At 39.6% G+C, this 18,443-nt stretch overlaps 2 protein-coding genes across 2 annotated transcripts in view; one reads left to right on the top strand and one right to left on the bottom strand.

Moving 5' to 3' along the window:
• Window positions 1–1,797: 1,797 nt before the first annotated feature.
• Window positions 1,798–6,332, top strand: slc25a55a (solute carrier family 25 member 55a). The gene is made up of 10 exons (XM_087800192.1): window positions 1,798–1,930; window positions 2,486–2,545; window positions 2,755–2,880; window positions 3,241–3,296; window positions 4,298–4,388; window positions 4,468–4,586; window positions 4,669–4,864; window positions 4,940–5,094; window positions 5,382–5,454; window positions 5,529–6,332. The coding sequence occupies exons 2-10, from the start codon at window positions 2,526–2,528 to the stop codon at window positions 5,686–5,688; spliced, it is 996 nt and encodes a 331-aa protein (XP_087656318.1). The 5' UTR covers window positions 1,798–1,930; window positions 2,486–2,525; the 3' UTR covers window positions 5,689–6,332.
• Window positions 6,333–7,463: 1,131 nt separating this feature from the next.
• Window positions 7,464–18,443, bottom strand: part of LOC148070938 (CD9 antigen-like) — a 12,750-nt gene continuing 1,770 nt past the window's right edge. The window contains exons 2-8 of the mRNA XM_087800193.1: window positions 17,390–17,492; window positions 10,567–10,664; window positions 10,354–10,428; window positions 10,196–10,288; window positions 10,047–10,118; window positions 8,879–8,962; window positions 7,464–8,815 (exon numbers count right to left, since the gene is read on the bottom strand). Coding sequence (XP_087656319.1) covers window positions 8,750–8,815; window positions 8,879–8,962; window positions 10,047–10,118; window positions 10,196–10,288; window positions 10,354–10,428; window positions 10,567–10,664; window positions 17,390–17,492 — 591 coding nt within the window. The 3' untranslated portion in view covers window positions 7,464–8,749. The remainder of the gene's footprint in view (window positions 8,816–8,878; window positions 8,963–10,046; window positions 10,119–10,195; window positions 10,289–10,353; window positions 10,429–10,566; window positions 10,665–17,389; window positions 17,493–18,443) is intronic.

Genomic DNA, 18,443 nt, shown 5'->3' with positions numbered 1-18,443 from the left:
GTGACTGAGCCAAACCATGAAACCGATAAGTTAGATTTGCACAGTAAATATTTTTCGCTTCACTATTCAGTGTGAATTGTATCTACTTGTAAACAGGATTAACTATCTCCTGTGGCGTTCTCATATAAATGGTTGACACTTGACTCATCAGTACATCATGTTGCACCATTTCGAAGCGCTTTGCTAAAATCCAACGTGTGGTGATGTTTTCAGAGTGCAAATACCATCATGACTAAAGCGCGGGATGACATGGAATTTGCTCTCTCAGCTTCATAGCGGCGCATACCAACCGTGCTTCCTTTTCCACAAAACATACAGTTTTGTTTGTGTTGTGTTCACCGATGTGGAAGATGCATGACTATAAGCTGACTGGAATGTAGATGGTTACTGCCGGAAACACTATTACACACTCATACTACGTAAAAAAAAAGTTTGATTACATTTACATATATACATTTTCTAAATCTTTGTTTCAGAGAAAATGGTGTTGAAGGCTTCTGACCTGACTTAGATAACTGAAGATTGATCAAAAATACTATTTTCCTGATGTAAAATAATTCCTGCTTGGGTAGTATTCATTAAAATACTTTAGAAGAAAATAATATTTGGGGGCTTTTGATAAGATTTCTGGGGTTGAGACAGAGAAAACGTTCCTAATATTTCATACACAACCCCTTCCTGTTGAGCTTAGGCAACCATATGCTTTTACGTAAAGGAAATACATATGTATTGCAAGGATTTCTCTTCTTTTCAAAGTTAGAAATTAAAATATACTATGTCTTGGCTGATTACATTGTTTTGCATTTGTCAACATAAATTAATAGAACAAACCTTTGCTTCTGCTGTAAACTGAAGTCTCATGATATAACTTGACATGAAACATATGACAAAGTTATATAAATCCAAGCTGATGCCCCAGGCGAAGTGGCATTAGACATAAAGAGAGAAATATTACACAACAAGTTCAATATCATTCACGGTCGTGTCACTTTATTTCGAGCATGAATTCCTAAGCGTGTCAAGAACTGTCTTGTCATCTTGTTTCAACATCTTGCTATTGAATGATGACTAGGCTCGCCCGCGTTTCTGTGGTACACCTTAGAAAATACCATAGAATGGATGTCAAACAAATAATCCTGTGATGTATCACGCATGTCTTTGGTGTTGTCAGAACGGTCTGTTGCTGATGGTGAAATACACTTTGGTTTCCTGTGAATGAATGGTTGACCTGCTTAAAGTAGCTTGAACATGTAAAGTAAATAAATCGACTTTATTTATTTTTATTGTGATTTAACAAAGCAAAAGCATAAACTGACATATTTTCTTTACTTAATGCGTTTCTACTAATTCAGCTTCATGATAATAAAATCTACTTCACATAGCTTTGGTGACAAAGCTTCTGGAAGCTTCTAGGAAGCGACACAATGACACCATCGATGAGTCAATAAAGCCAGCCATTAAACGTCAGTAAGAATCTAAGTCAATTACCCTGGTATTTGTTTCTTCCTGCGTTCCTTTGTTAATGTTTTTATTAAAGTTTATATTTATACTTTCAAGTCTCATATTACTGATGCAACCGTTAACAAAGGGTTTCTTTCTGACACGTAAAAAAAAAAAGAAAAAAACGCCGCTAACGCCCTCATTGGTCGAACATTTGACTGATACATGGTTCAACCAGTGACATCGAGCGACTTCATCCAATCGTGAGCGAGAATATAGAGCAGGTTGTCAGTGATTGGCTAAGAGTCCGTAGGCGGGGCGAGCTCCCCTCCCTCTCGTGGAGGAGAGTGAATGGAAATTTCCACACACTCGGTGCCTGCAGACGTCGCTATATTAACACAGACAGACCAGCCCCACACAGCAGTCACACACCAGCGCTGAACGGAGCTTCTATCTTACGAACAAAAGCAACTGAAAGCGACTTTTAAAGGTAACTTTATTTGCTTTATCTTTGAACAGCTGTTTGTAGTATTTATTTCCCAGCCTTTGTTGTATTTTAAGCGCTTAACTCAATGAATGGCTGGGCCATTGGAATGTCGGTCGTAGGCCGTTAAACGGAAGCCGCCAACGATTTATAGAAATTTGAAATTGATCGATACTATTTCCTTATGTGTTTATTTTATTATTTTGCATGTTTGAAACGCTTATACTATTATTCAACTAGAAAAGTTTGTTTAAAAAATCTTTTATATTTTTTTTATGATCGCAAAATTGAGGTAACGCATTATTCTTAAGTTTATAAACGTGGAAAAGTAAAAGTGTTGACTCTTTTTAAACAAATGTGTATTGATGGTGCCATATAAGGCGTTCCGTCTGCAAAAGATGGACACACCCCATGATGTGAAAAGTACCCGGATGTGTAGTAGCCTGCGTACAACGATAAGCCCTAACTTTAAGTCGTTGATTGGTTAATCTTTACTACAACGTGTTGGTTAGTACTCGGAATGACCGGAACTTTCTCATTAACTCTTTTATCTCCCTGCAGAACTTTTTCATTTCGAAGAAATATCAACTGTCAAGTCATCATGTCTCAGCAGCAAATCAGGTAAGAGTTGACGAGCATGTTTTCTTAAATACGCTTTATTTATATTTTTTTAATGTTTATTTTTGCTTACTCTATACAGTAGTTATTTTACTCTCGGCATACTAAGCCTTATGTGTCCATTTACTGGTCTAATGTTAATGTCGTTTTATTTTATTTTTGGAAACTTCTACAGATATATCTTCAAATAATGGTTTCTTTTCTCCTCCTAGCCTTCCAGCCAAACTCATTAATGGCGGTATTGCTGGCATTGTCGGCGTGACGTGCGTCTTCCCCATTGACTTGGCTAAGACACGGTTACAGAATCAGAGACCAGGTCAGCAGGTCTACAAAAGCATGTAAGTAGGTCTTGGTTTTCCTTTTATTTCTCGCGCCCGTGCGTCGAGGCCTCGTTCTGTAACGGGCCCGGGTAAATAAATCCTACCTACGCAAATTCATGTGACCCGGTGACTCATCGCGACCTTCTTGTTTTCTCTGACTTTTTAAGTCTGCGGAAATCCCCTTAAAGTCTGAAACCGGTTTTCATCAACCCGCTTAGTTTCTTGCCCGTTAATTATTTCAGACCTAATCGGATTAAGATTGAGACATGAAAATGTACATTTCCTCACCTTTTTTTTACAGTTTACAGATTAAACCACATTATTTAGCTTCACTTAAAGAGTTTTTCCTTGAGTATTCATTGTGGTTTGTCTCCTCAGGATGGACTGCCTTGTCAAAACTGTTCGCTCAGAGGGATACTTTGGCATGTACAGAGGTAAGACTAATGCAAATTCAAACTCTATGAACCGTTAGACTAGGATGTTCAGACGGCAGTGTAGGAGAGGGTAAGCTCTGTGTAGGGAAATATTAAGATACATTTGTTATCGTGATGAGTTGTTAAAGTGCATGAGGAGAATATTTTTTTTATAATCCTGTCAATGAGAGAAGTAGCTAAAGCTGTTCTCGTGTTAGCATGTGACTAGTCTGTTGCGTGTACAGCAGTACATGAACTGTTTAGAATCCTTTGAATGTAGAGTTTAAAAAAACATTGAGGTCCTGTATGGGCCGCTGCTTGTGTAAGGAATGCTGTGTTTGCATCTGTGTTTTTCATATTACAGACGTGGGTCCCCCTGGGATATTGAAGGCTAGCCGATAAGGCGCAGCCACGCTGGAGGCAAATCGTTAAATGGTTCTTACTATATTGCTCTATTTGAAACTGTAGGCACATGTTCTTTGTTGTCTCATCTCCATCTTCTCCTTCACCATCCTTTCTTACTCCTGATCTCTCCCGGGCCCGAGATTGTGAGCCACACAGACGACTTTTTTGATATTCAGATCCGTTAGGAACCGGTAAAACCCGTCTGCTGCTGGGCATGGACGGGTTCGACCGGTTTCTTGTTTCACACGGATAAAGTCTGTTCACAATCCAGGGTCCAGTCAGTCCTTCTTTAATAACATTTGTCCATTTCTGTTCTTTGTATGTTTCCCAATGTTCTTTACAATGATGAAAATGTTTAAGATTGATAAATGTACATATTTATACAAACTCACTGCACAAGTTCTGCATCTCTGTCGTCCCCCTCATGTCTTCTGTTTCTCTCGTTCATTTCTGGACATAATCCAAAATCTTTTGAGTGAACATTGTAAAATGAGCATTTGTGTTGTTTTAAGTACAACTAGTTTAAATGGTAATCAGTGGGAACTGTCTATTTGTTAGTCTTGTAAAAATGGACCTCCGATCGTGGCGTCAGTTCTGATTGTGTCTTCTCTCCTCAGGCGCCGCCGTAAATTTGACCCTGGTCACACCCGAGAAGGCGATCAAACTGGCTGCTAATGATTTCTTCCGCCAGCACCTGTCCAACAATGGGTGAGCAGAACAATTGTCGCCCCGTTTATATTACTTGTCACGTGGATTATTTGACTGAACGCGTCGGTTGTTCTTCCAGGAAAGGGCTGACGGTGTTCAAAGAGATGTTGGCCGGCTGTGGTGCAGGAATGTGCCAGGTCGTCATCACGACCCCCATGGAAATGTTGAAAATCCAGCTGCAGGACGCGGGAAGACTCGGTATGTTGTGTCCTCAAAAGAACTTCACGCCTAGGTGTTGTTTTTTTTCCCCAGCCCTCTAATTGTGTGCTCGTCTCCGTAGCAACCCAGCAGCAGAAGCCTGTGATGATGACGCCCACCAAGCTGGTGGCCACCAACACCGTTCTCTGTCGCTCCTTCAACTCCGGCGCCGTGTTGTCGCCGGCGACGCCCGTCTCCGCCACACAGATCGCGAAGGAGCTCATCCGCACGAAAGGGATCCAGGGGCTCTACAAAGGCCTCGGGGCGACGATCATGAGGTTAGAGCACTCTTCTCGCTGAGTCATCGAATCGCCCGCCTTTCCTCTGCTAACGATTATCTTGTTTGCCTTTAGGGACGTTCCCTTCTCCATCGTCTACTTCCCGTTGTTTGCCAACCTGAACAAGCTGGGTCGGCGCAGTCCGGACGAGCCGACGTCGTTTGCTTGGGCGTTTGTCTCGGGCTGTCTGGCCGGATCCACGGCGGCAGTCGCAGTGAACCCCTGTGACGGTGAGTTAGAGTCTTACACCTGATGTAAGATTATTCATTTGTTTTCAGCTTTAAAAGCTGCTGGCGTCGACTGTATCCTCTTGTCCTCAGTCATAGCTGTTAATTCCTTGATCCTTTAGCTGTGGAGAACTCTGCCATCTACTGGCTGGAAGTTTAATTGTAGTTTGAAAGCTAAAACTGATCATTTTAGATAATAACTGGTTTATTTTTGTTAATATTGTAAAAATATAGTTTTCTTACATTGCAAATTTGAGAGCTGTGTGAGTAACTGATGTTTATGTGTGCAGTGGTGAAGACGAGGCTGCAGTCGCTGAAGGGATCCAGTGAGGAGGGTTACAGTGGAGTGATGGACTGTGTGAGGTGAGCTACACAACACTTCTGACTTAAGTTGCTTTTAAAAAGCCTGTTGTTAAACGACTCGTGTGTCTCCGCAGTAAGATACTGAGGCGAGAAGGACCCTCGGCCTTCCTGAAGGGGGCGGGCTGCCGGGCTCTGGTCATCGCTCCTCTCTTCGGCATCGCTCAGGTCATGTACTTCGTGGGCGCAGGCGAGTACATCGTGGACAGAGTCTCCCTCAACGTGCTGTCGGCGTGAGACGCCGTCGCCCGCCTGGACGTGGAGTGATGGAAGAGGAGTGGCAGCTATAACTACTGACTGGTGTCAACAAGCGGGTCACGCTCGGACCCGTGAAGTCGTCGCCCGGTTGCACTAAAATCACTTTTGTGACTCGTTCACAAGGCGACGCACACGTTTGCACTTGCCTTACTGAGTTTGTGGACTCGGTGCTACAGTGTTACTTTTTCCCGAGCGGCGCCGTGCTCCCTCTGTGAGGGAGGGGGCGCCGCAACACTCCCAACGAGTCACAATATCACTTTTTTTTTTTTTTTAACGTGTATTTATGCAGTTTTGTGCGTCTCTTCTGCCGCAAACCTTGATTAACGACCAGTTTCTGAAACGATACAACTCTACTGATCTGGGACCATCGTCGTTCAACCAACACAGATCCTGCTCAATACTTGACCTCGTCTCTCGTGAACCATTTCATTGTATCTGACGACCTGCAAAAGCTTGAGATGAATCCATGCACGTTATTTATGTGTCCGTCGATTTGAACTCTCGTCAACGTCTGCCTTAAGAGACCTGTCGCTCCGATGAAGCTGGAGCCGACAGTGTGAAGGTGTCTGTTACATTTCTTTTGTACATTATTTGTAAAGATATATAAATATATTACCATCTTATTCACTGTGTCTGTTTTTATTCACTTGTCTGACAAATGTGTGTGGATTAAGATTTTTATTGGGAAGATGGTGGCAAAGTATGCAAAACTTTTTCATCTGATACTTGATTTTTTACTTTATTTTTAACTAAAAGTTGAATAAAAGTTAATTTCCCCAAAACCCTAAGGGATCAAATTCATTAGATAGATACAAGTCAGCTTAGTCAATGGTTTGCTAGAAATAAAACAATGGCTGAGTGAAAACACTCTACAGCTTAATGTGGACAAAACTGAAACACTGATAAGGTTCCAGGGTTGAGTCAGTACTTGGGTGACTTAGGTCAGTCTGTCAAACTGAGCCTGAGAAACCTGGGTGTTGTATTTGATAAAGACATGTATCTTGTTCGACACTGCAGAAAACTGACCAGAAAGTGTTTCCTTTAACTGAGAAAAATCTCCAAACTTAGGAAAATGTTGTCGGAACATGATCTGGAGCTTGTTATCCATGCGTTTGTTTCTTCTAGTCTGGACTATTGTAACAGTTTGTTTTCATGTCTTAACAAGAAGGATCTGTCTCGCCTGCAGTTGATACAGAACTCTGCAGCGAGAATTCTAACCCGCTCAAGTAGAAGAACTCACATTACTCCGATCCTTAAAACTCTCCAGTTTCTTTCAGGATCAACTTTAAAATTCTGGTTCTTACTTTCAGATCTATTCATGGTCAGGCTCCTCCTTCCATCACTGATCTGATCCAGCCTTACACCCCAGCTCGGGCTCTGAGGTCTGTGGATCAGAATCTACTTATGGTTCCACGCACACGGCTCAGGACCAGAGGAGAGAAATCTTTCCAGGCTGTTGCTCCTAAGCTTTGGAACGATCTTCCTCTCTCTTTGCGCTTGATGGTGTCTACTGACTCCTTTAAGAAACCTCTTAAGACGTTTCTATTTGTTCAGGCTTTTCCTTGATTTTCTGGAACTCCTGTGTTGTTCTCAGTATTATCTTGATCTTTAAAGTATATACTTTTTTGAGTATTGTTTTGATTGTTAAAGCGCTTTGTGACCCTGGTCTGGAAAAGCGCTATATAAATAAATATTACTTACTTACTTACTTAACGGTGTATTCTGCCTTAAAAGTAAGAAATCCAAGACATGAGTTAGTGAAAGCACCATTTTTATTAGAGTGAAGAGACGAGGTCATGGTGGCTGAAAAAACATACACACACACACCTTATAAAACAAAACAGTTCACACGACCTCCTGAGAAGCTGTGGTCATGACTTGATGATTTACATGGTGAGGGTTTCACTCTTTGTTGTGCTTTTAACTACCCACACTTTTGAGGGACATTTCAGCCAGTTCAAGAACAAGAGAAGATTCGTCAGTGGATTTCAAATTATAACTTTCAATTATTTTATGTTTAAAAACATTTATCGTTTAACATGCTTCTGTTTTTTTAGGATTAAGATTACACTTTACTTTCTTCCACCTCTTTATTTAATCTTTATGTGATGTTAGACCTGTCATAAGAAAACAATAAAAACATAAAACACATTTTTAACTGGTCCCATGTTTATCAAATTTCACATTTATATTAAAATGCTTTAAAATATTATTTCAATTATATTATATTCAATTATTTTCTGTGAACTTTTTTGACTTTTAAAACTTCCAACACATTTTTTTGCCATAACGTTTTCTTCATTAATATTGTAATTATATTAATAATTGTCATAATCCTTAAGTATCCTTTTTTATTTCTGGATTTGTTTAAATGTTAAAAGTACAGATTACATTTTAATAACAAATCTACTAGATTAATAAATACATTTTTATGTAGATTTTTGTCAATGTTACCTTGATATAGTCCCTTCTGTACTCATCCTTCTATTTAACTTAAATCTTGCAAGTTTGTGCCTAAAAACATAAAAATATATATATCACATGTATAACCTCATATCCGAGATGATTTGATCGTTGTGTGGTCGGTTTAAGACTAGAAGAAAAAGAGTTTTGTTCCTAAACGGACTGAGACGTCGGCTCACAGATGGACAACACAATCAAAACATGGCGTCTAAATAAATACTAGCTGGAGGCTTCTGTGTAAAGAGGCACGAGATGAGCGCCTGCGGAGCAGCTCACAGGTTCGATCCAGGGTTAAAAAAGAACAGCAGATTAATAGACGTGAAGTCATCCGTATGTACATGAGTCACAACATTCCTGACATAGAAAAAGTCAACAGAGAAGAACGAATGTTTGCCGAAAGACTCCCAGCAACAGTCGGACGCGAGAGGATTCCTCTTGTTTGTGTTGTCAATGAAGAGGTCACATGACCTGTCTAGACCACCAGAGGCGACATAACATGACTCTGCTATTTCTCTTCTAATGTAAATGAGTGTATTATGAAGTGTTGTTCAGTGTGTGTGTGTGAGGGGGTCCGGTGCTATATCACCTCCCTGCTGTTCCTGATGGCACAACACAGCACCATACTGAAGATCATCCCGATGACCTGCAGGTCACACGTGCACGTATCACTCACAGTTTTTTGATACTTCCATGAACTCAGACTCACCATGACCCCGGCCACTGCGACCCCGATGAATCCGATCACGTGCAGCTTCTCGTTGAAGAACTCTGTGATCGCACTCAGACAATCCTGGAGACAAACGTAAAAGTTGAATTCCTGGAGGGACAGCATTACTGAGATCATTGTTTAAGACCCAACTCAGGTCTAAATATTAGTGATGGTCTGATGAAGCTTCATGAAGCAGTGTCATTATACTCAGAGTCCACTATATAGCGGTCTCTGCACTATTTTCCAACTGTTCTAATGAATCGTCACATCATTTATAAACTGATGGCGCCACCTACTGACCTCTAAACAACATGACACTGTTTCATGAAGCTTCATCAACCCATCACTTCTAAATATTATATTGGAATAAATCTTTTAATGTATTGTAATGTTACTCAGGTGACATTTTTACCCAATTTCCCGAAGTTACGCCAGCAAGAATAAATTGAAAATGTCATTTCATTTACAATCCAGGCGAACATTTTCATTTTATTCAAGCAGTTTTTTTTATAATTATTATTATTTTTAACTCCCCAAAAATCAAGTAAATAAAAGCTAATTAACCAATGAACCAATCCTAGCTCTGACCTAACCCAACCATAACTCTAGGCCTTACACTAACCCTAACCTAACTCAAACTCTACCCTTACCACTCTAGAGATGGTCTGATAAAGCTTCATGAAAGAGTGTCATGTTGTTTAGAGGTCAGTAGGTGGCGCAATCAGTTTAAAAATGATGTGACGTTTTAATTGGAACAGTTGTTCAAAACAAAGGTAAATAGTGCAGAGACCGCCATCTAGTGGACTCAGAGTATAATGACACTTCTTCATGAAGCTTCATCAGACCATCACTACTTACCACCATCTTAACTAACCCTAACCTATACCCAGTCTAACCTAATCTAACATAACCTAACCTAGGTTGTAGGTTATATACACAAGAGACTAAGTTTAATGAAATTAAATAAAAAATAAACAATATATAAATATATATAAAATAATGATACATAAAAGAAAAGAAAATGTGAATGAATATGTGAAAATAATCAAATATAATCCTATCATTATTATATTTTAAATGTATCTATATAAAGCCGTTAACTGCAGACTTGTAGAACCTCTACTGCCCTCGTGCGTGCGTTTAGTGTCACTGCATGCGTGTTTACCGGAGTGCCTTCAGAAGCGTCCTCACACAGAGACGCCGAAGTTTCCTGAGAAGATCCTCCGCAGCAGTTCAGCTGTGGACCATGACAGCCATCGTTCAGGACCACAAATGTGAGTGACCTCAGGTTGAGGAGATGAAAGTGGGACTCACGGTTTTGTGGTAGATGAAGGCCATCGTCGTGCTGTTGGTGTTGGAGTCGTCGTTGATGGAGGACGTGTAGAACTTCTGGACCTCCTCCACAATCTAGGAGGGACACGTTGATGTTGAAGATGAGCGATGGATAAATAATAAAGAAACAACAATGGTACCTGCTCTCTGTTGAGGAAGCCGAAAACTCCCGCGGCGACCTCAGCCCCGAAGATGATCACCAGACAAACGAAGAACTGCAAAAATGATTGAATTGACTCGATGGGATGTTTTTATAACAAAGTTATATCATCATCTTTCATGCATTTTTCCCTCGTTCTTACTCCCCCGGCACGGGTCAGTGGTTCACCCATGACCCCAGAGATGAGACTCACTGAAGCGAGAAGACACTGAGATTCTCGGATGGCCCCGAAACAACCGAAGAAGCCGACGAGCATCATGAGTCCTCCTGCTCCGAGGAGGATGTACACGGCTGTGGAGGGAGAAGAAGAAGAAGAAGTCGAGCCATGACTGAAGTGTCTCATAGTTTATATACTCGTATACACAGTTTCTGAAGTTTCTAAATGTCCTGGTGACCTTGGTTCACACCAGCAAAGAGCGTGTCTTTGAAGGATGTTGAGAGAAATTTGCAGGACGCAGGTGTTTGTCACAGCAGAGTCGTATCAGTTCAACTTGACCACGAACAGAGTTGCAGCATCACAGCTGAACAAGCTGGTGTTTCCCAGAACTTTCACATAGTTAATACAAAAACTATTGTATTTCTATTCTTTTATTTATTCCCACCATTTTTGAATTTTTTTTTAAGAGTTTGTCAATTAGATTCAGAGTTTCTTCTTGTATTTTACATTTTGTACAATTTTGTAATTCATGATGAAGTTTATTTTACTTTAGAAAACTGTAATATCTTTAATTATCTTAAATAGTAATGTCTTTTTTCAGTTTTTAAATTTGTTTTATTAGTTCATACATTTGTTTCAGCGCTTGTGTTTTCAAAAGTTTGTTTGTTTTGTTTTTCTAAAGTTATAACATTTGTTTCCGTTTTTAAAAATGTTTCAAAAAAATATGTTTCAAGACTTTTTAGGAGATTGTAAATTTGTTTCAAAAGTTTGTGAAAAGAAAGAACAAACACAGGTCTGTTCAATTTTCTTCACTAGAGTTAATACATTTGTTTTAAGAATTTTAAAATTTTGCAATTTGTATTGCGTTTTTCGAGTTTGTTCATTTGTTTGTACATTTTTGGGGTTTGTACATTTGGTTTAGTAGGTGTATTACATTTGATCTATTCTGTTGATTGTATTTTTCAAGTTTGTAACTGTTTATAGTTTGTACATTAAAAACGAGTTTATAAAATGGATTCCCAGTCCGTGCGAAAGATGGCGCCATTGCACAAATAATTTCAGTTTTAGCCCGTCTCGATGACTTTGACAAGAAAATGAATAAAGATTAATAATGAATAATAAATACAGTAGCATCACTAGCAGTCAAAAAATGCTACTAAAAGCTTTTTGTTGTGCTATAATATTAGATGACGTTTTTTTTTTTATCATAACCCTAACCATGGTCCAAATGGTTTACATACATGCATCAACGCAAAATCGAAATAAAATAGTGAAATCTTTATAAAAAATAAATGCTGAATTATTGCTAGCTCATCGACAATGCTAATACTAACTAAGGAATAATAAAATGGTAACCCGACTAAAAAATGTACGCAAATATTCACAACAATAAGATACAATTAAATATGACAATAAAATATATTTTGTTAATGCACGGTAAAATTAAATGTTTCTTTGGATTCCAAAGCTTGATGCTAAAGAGCCTGTAGTGCCAATTAAAGCTAAGTGCTAACTGAAGCTAAGGGCTAACTAAAGCTAAGTGCTAACTAAAGCTAAGTGCTAAGTGCTAACTAAAGCTAAGTGCTAACTGAAGCTAAGTGCCAACTAAAGGTAAGTGCTAACTAAAGCTAAGTGCTAAGTGCTAACTAAAGCTAAGTGCTAAGTGCTAACTAAAGCTAAGTGCCAATTAAAGCTAAGTGCTAACTGAAGCTAAGTGCCATCTACAGCTAAGTGCTAGCTAAAGCTAAGTGCTAACTGAAGCTAAGTGCCAACTAAAGCTAAGTGCTAACTAAAGCTAAGTGCTAAGTGCTAACTAAAGCTTAGTGCCAATTAAAGCTAAGTGCTAACTGAAGCTAAGTGCCAACTAAAGCTAAGTGCTAACTAAAGCTAAGTGCCAACTAAAGCTAAGTGCTAACTAAAGCTAAGTGCTAAGTGCTAACTGAAGCTAAGTGCCAACTAAAGCTTAGTGCTAACTAAAGCTAAGTGCTAAGTTTACACTTGATTTGACTTTATAATTCCCATCTTAGACAATAACTAAATACAAAAAGAGCTTAATTCGAGTGTTAATATACTTGCCTAGTATCTTGATATCTGTTATATATATATATAATGATGTATATACGTATTTAAAAAAGTGTTGTCAACATGTTACACCTCCACATGGCAGCAGTTCACAACAAGCCTCCAGCTGGCGTGACGCTAACATGTCGTCAGCTCGCGCCACAGACGCCTCCTCGCCGTAACTAAACACCGGCTCGTCCCTGAGCTCCAGCAGGGATCCCATCAGGGACTCTGACAGCCACCGCCGCACAAATGTAATTAATCCACCGGGGGAAGAGCGATCTGTTGTTTACCGACTGCCGAGCAAGAACGAGTTCAGGACAAGACCTGCATGGAAACGGAACCATGAACAAAATGTTTTAGATGAACTGGTTGTTAATGAAAAACTGTGAGCACGTCATGGGTTTATAATCAGTATTCAGCAGCTTTGGATGAGCGCAGTAAGTAAGTAAGTAAGTAATTCTTATTTGTATAGCGCTTTTCTAGACCAGGGTCACAAAGCGCTTAAACAATCAAAACAATATTCAATAAAGTATATACCTTAAAGGTCAAGATAAAACTGATAACACAACAGAAGTTCCAGAAAATCAAGGAAAAGCCTGAACAAATAGAAACGTCTTAAGATGTTTCTTAAAGGAGTCAGTAGATCCATCAAGAGCAAAGAGAGAGGAAGATCGTTCCAAAGCTTAGGAGCAACAGCCTGAAAAGATTTCTCTCCTCTGGTCCGGAAGCGTGTTCAGGAACCATCAGTAGATTCTGATACACAGACCTCAGAGCCCGAGCTGGGGTGTAAGGCTGGATCAGATCAGTGATGTAAGGAGGAGTCTGACCATGAATAGATCTGAAAGTAAGAACCAGAATTTTAAAGTTGATCCTGAAAGAAACTGGCAGCCAGTGAAGAGTTTTAAGGATCGTAGAAATGTGAGTTCTTCTACTAGAGCGGGTCAGAATTCTCGCTGCAGAGTTCTGAATCAACTGCAGGCGAGACAGTTCCTTCTTGTTGAGACATGAAAACAAACTGTTACAATAGTCCAGACGAAGTGTCGACTGTAAATGTAAACATGATCCAACGATAACTCTACGATATTAAATCAATGTCGGAACATTCAATGGTTGAGATTAACATTTCAATTGTTCAAACTTTTGTTGAAGGTTTTCATTTAAATGTTGGTTGAATTTCTTTTTTTAAATAATTCAAATAAAAAATCTAAAGGTTTTCAACACATAGAGTTTGATATCTTGCTTCCAATAATTCAACATTAAATGTTCTTTTTCCGTTTTTTTTATCCATATACTTTTAAATTCAATATTAAAATGTTGCAAACTCTATATTTAACTTTACATTGAATTTCAAATGCTACGAACTGAAAGACATGTTTAATTTAGAAAGCCTATATTTCAACAATTGGAATTATATTATTAAGATTATCAATAATAATAGATATGTAAATATACTGTATATATATATATATATATATATATATAAGCTTTAGTGCAGGCTTTTCCTTGATTTTCTGGAACTCCTGTGTTGTTCTCAGTGTTATCTTGATCTTTAAAGTATATACTTTATTGAATATTGTTTTGATTGTTTAAGCGCTTTGTGACCCTGGTCTGGAAAAGCGCTATACAAATAAAAATTACTTACTTACTTACTTACCCTTGGATAACACAAGATTTAAAAAATGTTTTCCACATTTTAAAATTCAAATCCAACCCTTTGATATTGTGATGGCACTGATGTACTTCCATTGAGAACTTGAACTGAAGTAGGACGAGTCAGAAGAAGACTCTCTGCTCTTCTGGAAGCAGTAACATTGTGAGGCCAACTGTGCCGTTGCTAAGCAACACCCAGGCCATTGGGCTGAAAAACTGTCGTGGATAAAAAGACGCATGAGTCCGGTCAGGAGGAGACGTCAGTGCGCGAATATGTGGAGATGAACAACTACCTTAGATGACGAAGTGAAGCAAATAAATAAGCAAGTAAGTAAGTCATTTATATTAATAGAGCGCTTTTCCAGACCAGGGACACAAAGCGCTTAAACAATCAAAACAATATTCAATAAAGTATATACTTTAAAGTTCAAGATGATACTGAGAACAACACAGGAGTTCCAGAAAATCAAGGAAAAGCCTGAACAAATAAAAATACTTCATCCACCGAACAAAACCTTGAATGATCAGTTTATTATTATTCAATAAAATACTGTTTTTTAAATTAAAGTTCATGAAACAAAAGAGAACTAAGTGTAAAAAGGGAAGAAGGGCCACTGACACAGGCTAAGGTCTGGTCTACAATAGATAAACTGGTATACAGTATATCGATTTGTATTGATATTCAACAGCACTGTATCAATTATTATTGCTTGTTTATAGCTTGTATTTCAATAAAGTGTGCAAATGAAACACTTAAAATAATTAGATTTTTGTTAACTGTACAAGTAACAGCGTCTACATTTTGGTGTTGCAATAAACTACCGGCCGCTAGATGGCAGCAGTCATTCCGTCACTTGCTGTTAAAGGAACAACGAAATTCCCCATTTTTGTAGTAAATTCTTCATCCTCTAAAAATGAATTTCCAATAATTATACAATCATATTACGGAACCTTGAGCTGAATAGAAAAAAAATGTAATCTTGTTGTGATATGAATAAAACATGTCGTTAGGTTGAATTTCTTTTTCACGATTGTCAAAATGAGCTGAATAAAGTGTATTCAATGGTACTGTCTTCGTGAGCAGAATACATTACAGACTTCACGTTGAAACACACATCAGAGACACATTTGAAGCGGATATTTGTGTCGACGTAACACACTCGCCTAGGGAATATTTGATCTGCGTTTGATCCGCAGTATTTTCCCTCACAGAGCTTGTATTCTAGTCCAGTAGCTCGTCCACCAGATTAGATCTCACGGGCCTTCGCTCCTCATGCTCATCATCGCACTCGGCCACCAAACACTGTCAACGGTCCTTCCTTCTGATCGACCGCTGACCATGAAAGGGTTAAAAAAAAACAGGCCAGATAACTGACCACGAGACAGTCACCGATTTAGAGCCTGATCCTTTCGAACAACAACAGTTTTTTCCCTCTGAAGTCCCACAGACGGAGGAAGAAGGCGTGTATTGTCCGAGCCTCACGCTCGACACTGAAGTCTGTTTGTCGTCGCTGTATATTCACTCGTATCCACCGCTAAAGAAACTCTCTGTCGACCCCACGAGCCCAAACGTTATCACCTTCCGTGGCGGCGGCGGTTCATTAATCCGCTGATGGCTCCGGTCCATCTGGCACGAGTGGACCCCGTCGATCCACTCGCGTTCTTCCGCGGGAAAAGAAAATCAAATTAGCGTCTTTTTAAGCGTAGTCGCCCCTGTGATCTATAAACCAGAGCACTAACGCTAATGGAGCCACTCTGTAATCATTTGTCGTGTTCATCCGTCACTCGTGGAAGACGGGGTTTTTTTCGACCTCAAAGGAAGTGATCTCCCATCATGCTTTGTGTCCATCACCGTGTGGGGAAAAGTGCTCATTAGCAATTTATCACTTCTTGTTCTTGTTAAGAAGCTGGTCGGTCAGATGAGTAATTACTCAACATTGATGTTGGTTCAGGATATTTTCAAAGCATGTTGGATGCTATTCATTTATTTACTTTATGCTCATTTAGAAGACGAACCTTTAGCGATCCTTGCATTTCCAGACCAACTACAACCACCTTCTGCTGCTACTTGTTCTTTAATTATATTGAACATTTCCAGATACCATTAGGTTCCTCGTGAAGATCATAAACAGCAGCAGCAGGGCTGTCATTATTACTAATGATTCTCCTTCTACACTCTCTCTAATGGCTCGTCTCGTCCAACTTCTCATCTGCTCTCTGGACTGTGTTCAGTCACACTTTGATTCTATCTTCACTTTCTTGAAGCTGCTCCCAAGTCAGTTTTGCTTTAAGCCAATGATCTTGTTCAGTTAAGACTGAAAAAAATATATAAAAATAAAATGTTATCTCTGCCACGGAGGTGATGTTGAATTAAATTTTTGGTTGGACCTCCATCCGGATCCAGAAATATTATGAAGGATTGATGGCTGACGTGGACATTTTGAACTAGCAAAATAAAGCAAAATGTCCAATAAAATCATCTTTTCTATTCAACAAATGTTTGTGTTTCAACACTAATGACAACACTAACTTTAACAGTCACGGCAAGCTGGTATGGTAGCCGTATGCTAAATGTCAATCAAAGTCAAGACTCGGGGGCCAAATTGGACCGCCAAATACTTGAATGTGGTCTCATATCGCAGCTTTAACCCAGGATTTAACATTCATAAAAACCTTGAATTTCACGTTGCTTCCTGGACCCATGTTCTTTAGATAGCCACGATTATATACGTCAATAATTATCTGTAACATGGGGGGAAATTTGTCAAAGGTTTTTTGACATTCATCGGCTGTTTTTTGACATTCATCGGCTGTAAAATGAGAGTAAAGAGTCAAACGAAATAGTCCAAAAAAAAGGGGCCTCATGTGATCCACTAGAAATGAAATGGCTGAATACTCTGGATGTGTTTAATAATAACACCAAGTATGTGACAGATCAGGGAGTTTCCAGGTGAGACAAAGTGGAATGATTGACCTCAAAATGTCCATGGAAGAGAAAAACAACTGCAGAAACCATTCTTTTGTGATGCGTTCGGCCTTTTTTTTCCGGCAAAACAAAATTAGGTTTTGAAGCATATGAGCCTTGTCAAATGGACTCAAGTCAATATTTCTCTGAAAAAAAACAAAAAAAAGTGAAAAAACTCACCGATGAAGAAGGAGGCTGGAGCTTCTGTTCCTGTCAGCAGCTCCACCGTTTTTGGGTCAAACCTGAGCCAGAGTCCAACAGCCAGAACCAGCATGCCAGATAGCTGCAAGATAAATACAAAATAAATGACGGTTTTATTCGTTTTATCTTCAGTTTCACTTTGTAGTTTGTGGTGAAGTGTTTTCTTTGAATCATATTTGGGTGCATGTTGATCACGAATCTCCACAGCTGACGGTGCTCCCTGCTTGTTTGCTTTTCTTCTCCGTTCTGCATCAGCTGCTGCCAGAAATGTCAAAGCATCACGTCGTGAGTCAGTTCAGAAGACTCACGTGGATGACGGCCCGACAGATTTCCACCAATTTACCGCGGAAACAGAGCGGAGGCAAACCGTTTCCATAGTTTCCGTGAGATGATATATTTATGTAATCTGTGTGGGTTCATCTAACGTGTGCCTGGACTTGAAACTAATGATCAGACCATAACTCTATCTGACCAGCAGCGCTGGTGGTCAATTTCCCATGATGCACTCGGGGGGGCCACAGGCCGTGCCAGCCTCACCGAGTGATGTAACTCACTGAAAGTTGGCCGTGCAGCCCAAAATGACAGAGGACTGTTCGCCTCTTTTGGCTCCGACCACAACAGTTCTATCAAACCCACGAGTCCGGGCAACAAAGACGCTGCTGTCTCTCGCGCTCTCACACTATTTAGAAACACAAGTGATGATTTTACAAAGCCACAATGAGTCCACGTCTGCAAGGGCCACCTCCATGCAAAACCTTATTATAAAGCAGACCAGACCGGTCAAAGAAAAGTTAAAAAAGGCTGTCTGAGAAGCGAACGAGAAAATGATGGTTCGTGTCAAGAGTGGATCTTAAAATGCAAATGATGGGACGGACAATCTGCTCCTCACTGAATAAATGATGACGTTCTTGCATGAACAGACATGTCATATTTGACAGGCCCTTCTGCTCTTTTTATTGAACTAATATTTATGTTGAGTATTTGACATCCAGCGGAAAATAAACACGGACCCCTCTTGTGTCGCTGGAGCTCA

Source organism: Callionymus lyra, chromosome 10 (assembly GCF_982586985.1).
Source record: "Callionymus lyra chromosome 10, fCalLyr1.hap1.1, whole genome shotgun sequence".
Lineage (NCBI taxonomy): Eukaryota > Metazoa > Chordata > Actinopteri > Syngnathiformes > Callionymidae > Callionymus > Callionymus lyra.
The sequence above is the reverse complement of the archived record's forward strand: the minus strand, read 5'-3'. Positions and strand labels throughout refer to the sequence as shown.

Excerpts from the sequence above, each read along its gene's own strand:
- slc25a55a (XM_087800192.1), top strand. The coding sequence starts at position 2,526 with ATGTCTCAGCAGCAAATCAG. Across the intron at positions 2,881-3,240 it reads CAGCAGGTCTACAAAAGCAT|GATGGACTGCCTTGTCAAAA; the intron begins GTAAGTAGGTCT and ends TTGTCTCCTCAG. Across the intron at positions 4,865-4,939 it reads CTCGGGGCGACGATCATGAG|GGACGTTCCCTTCTCCATCG; the intron begins GTTAGAGCACTC and ends GTTTGCCTTTAG.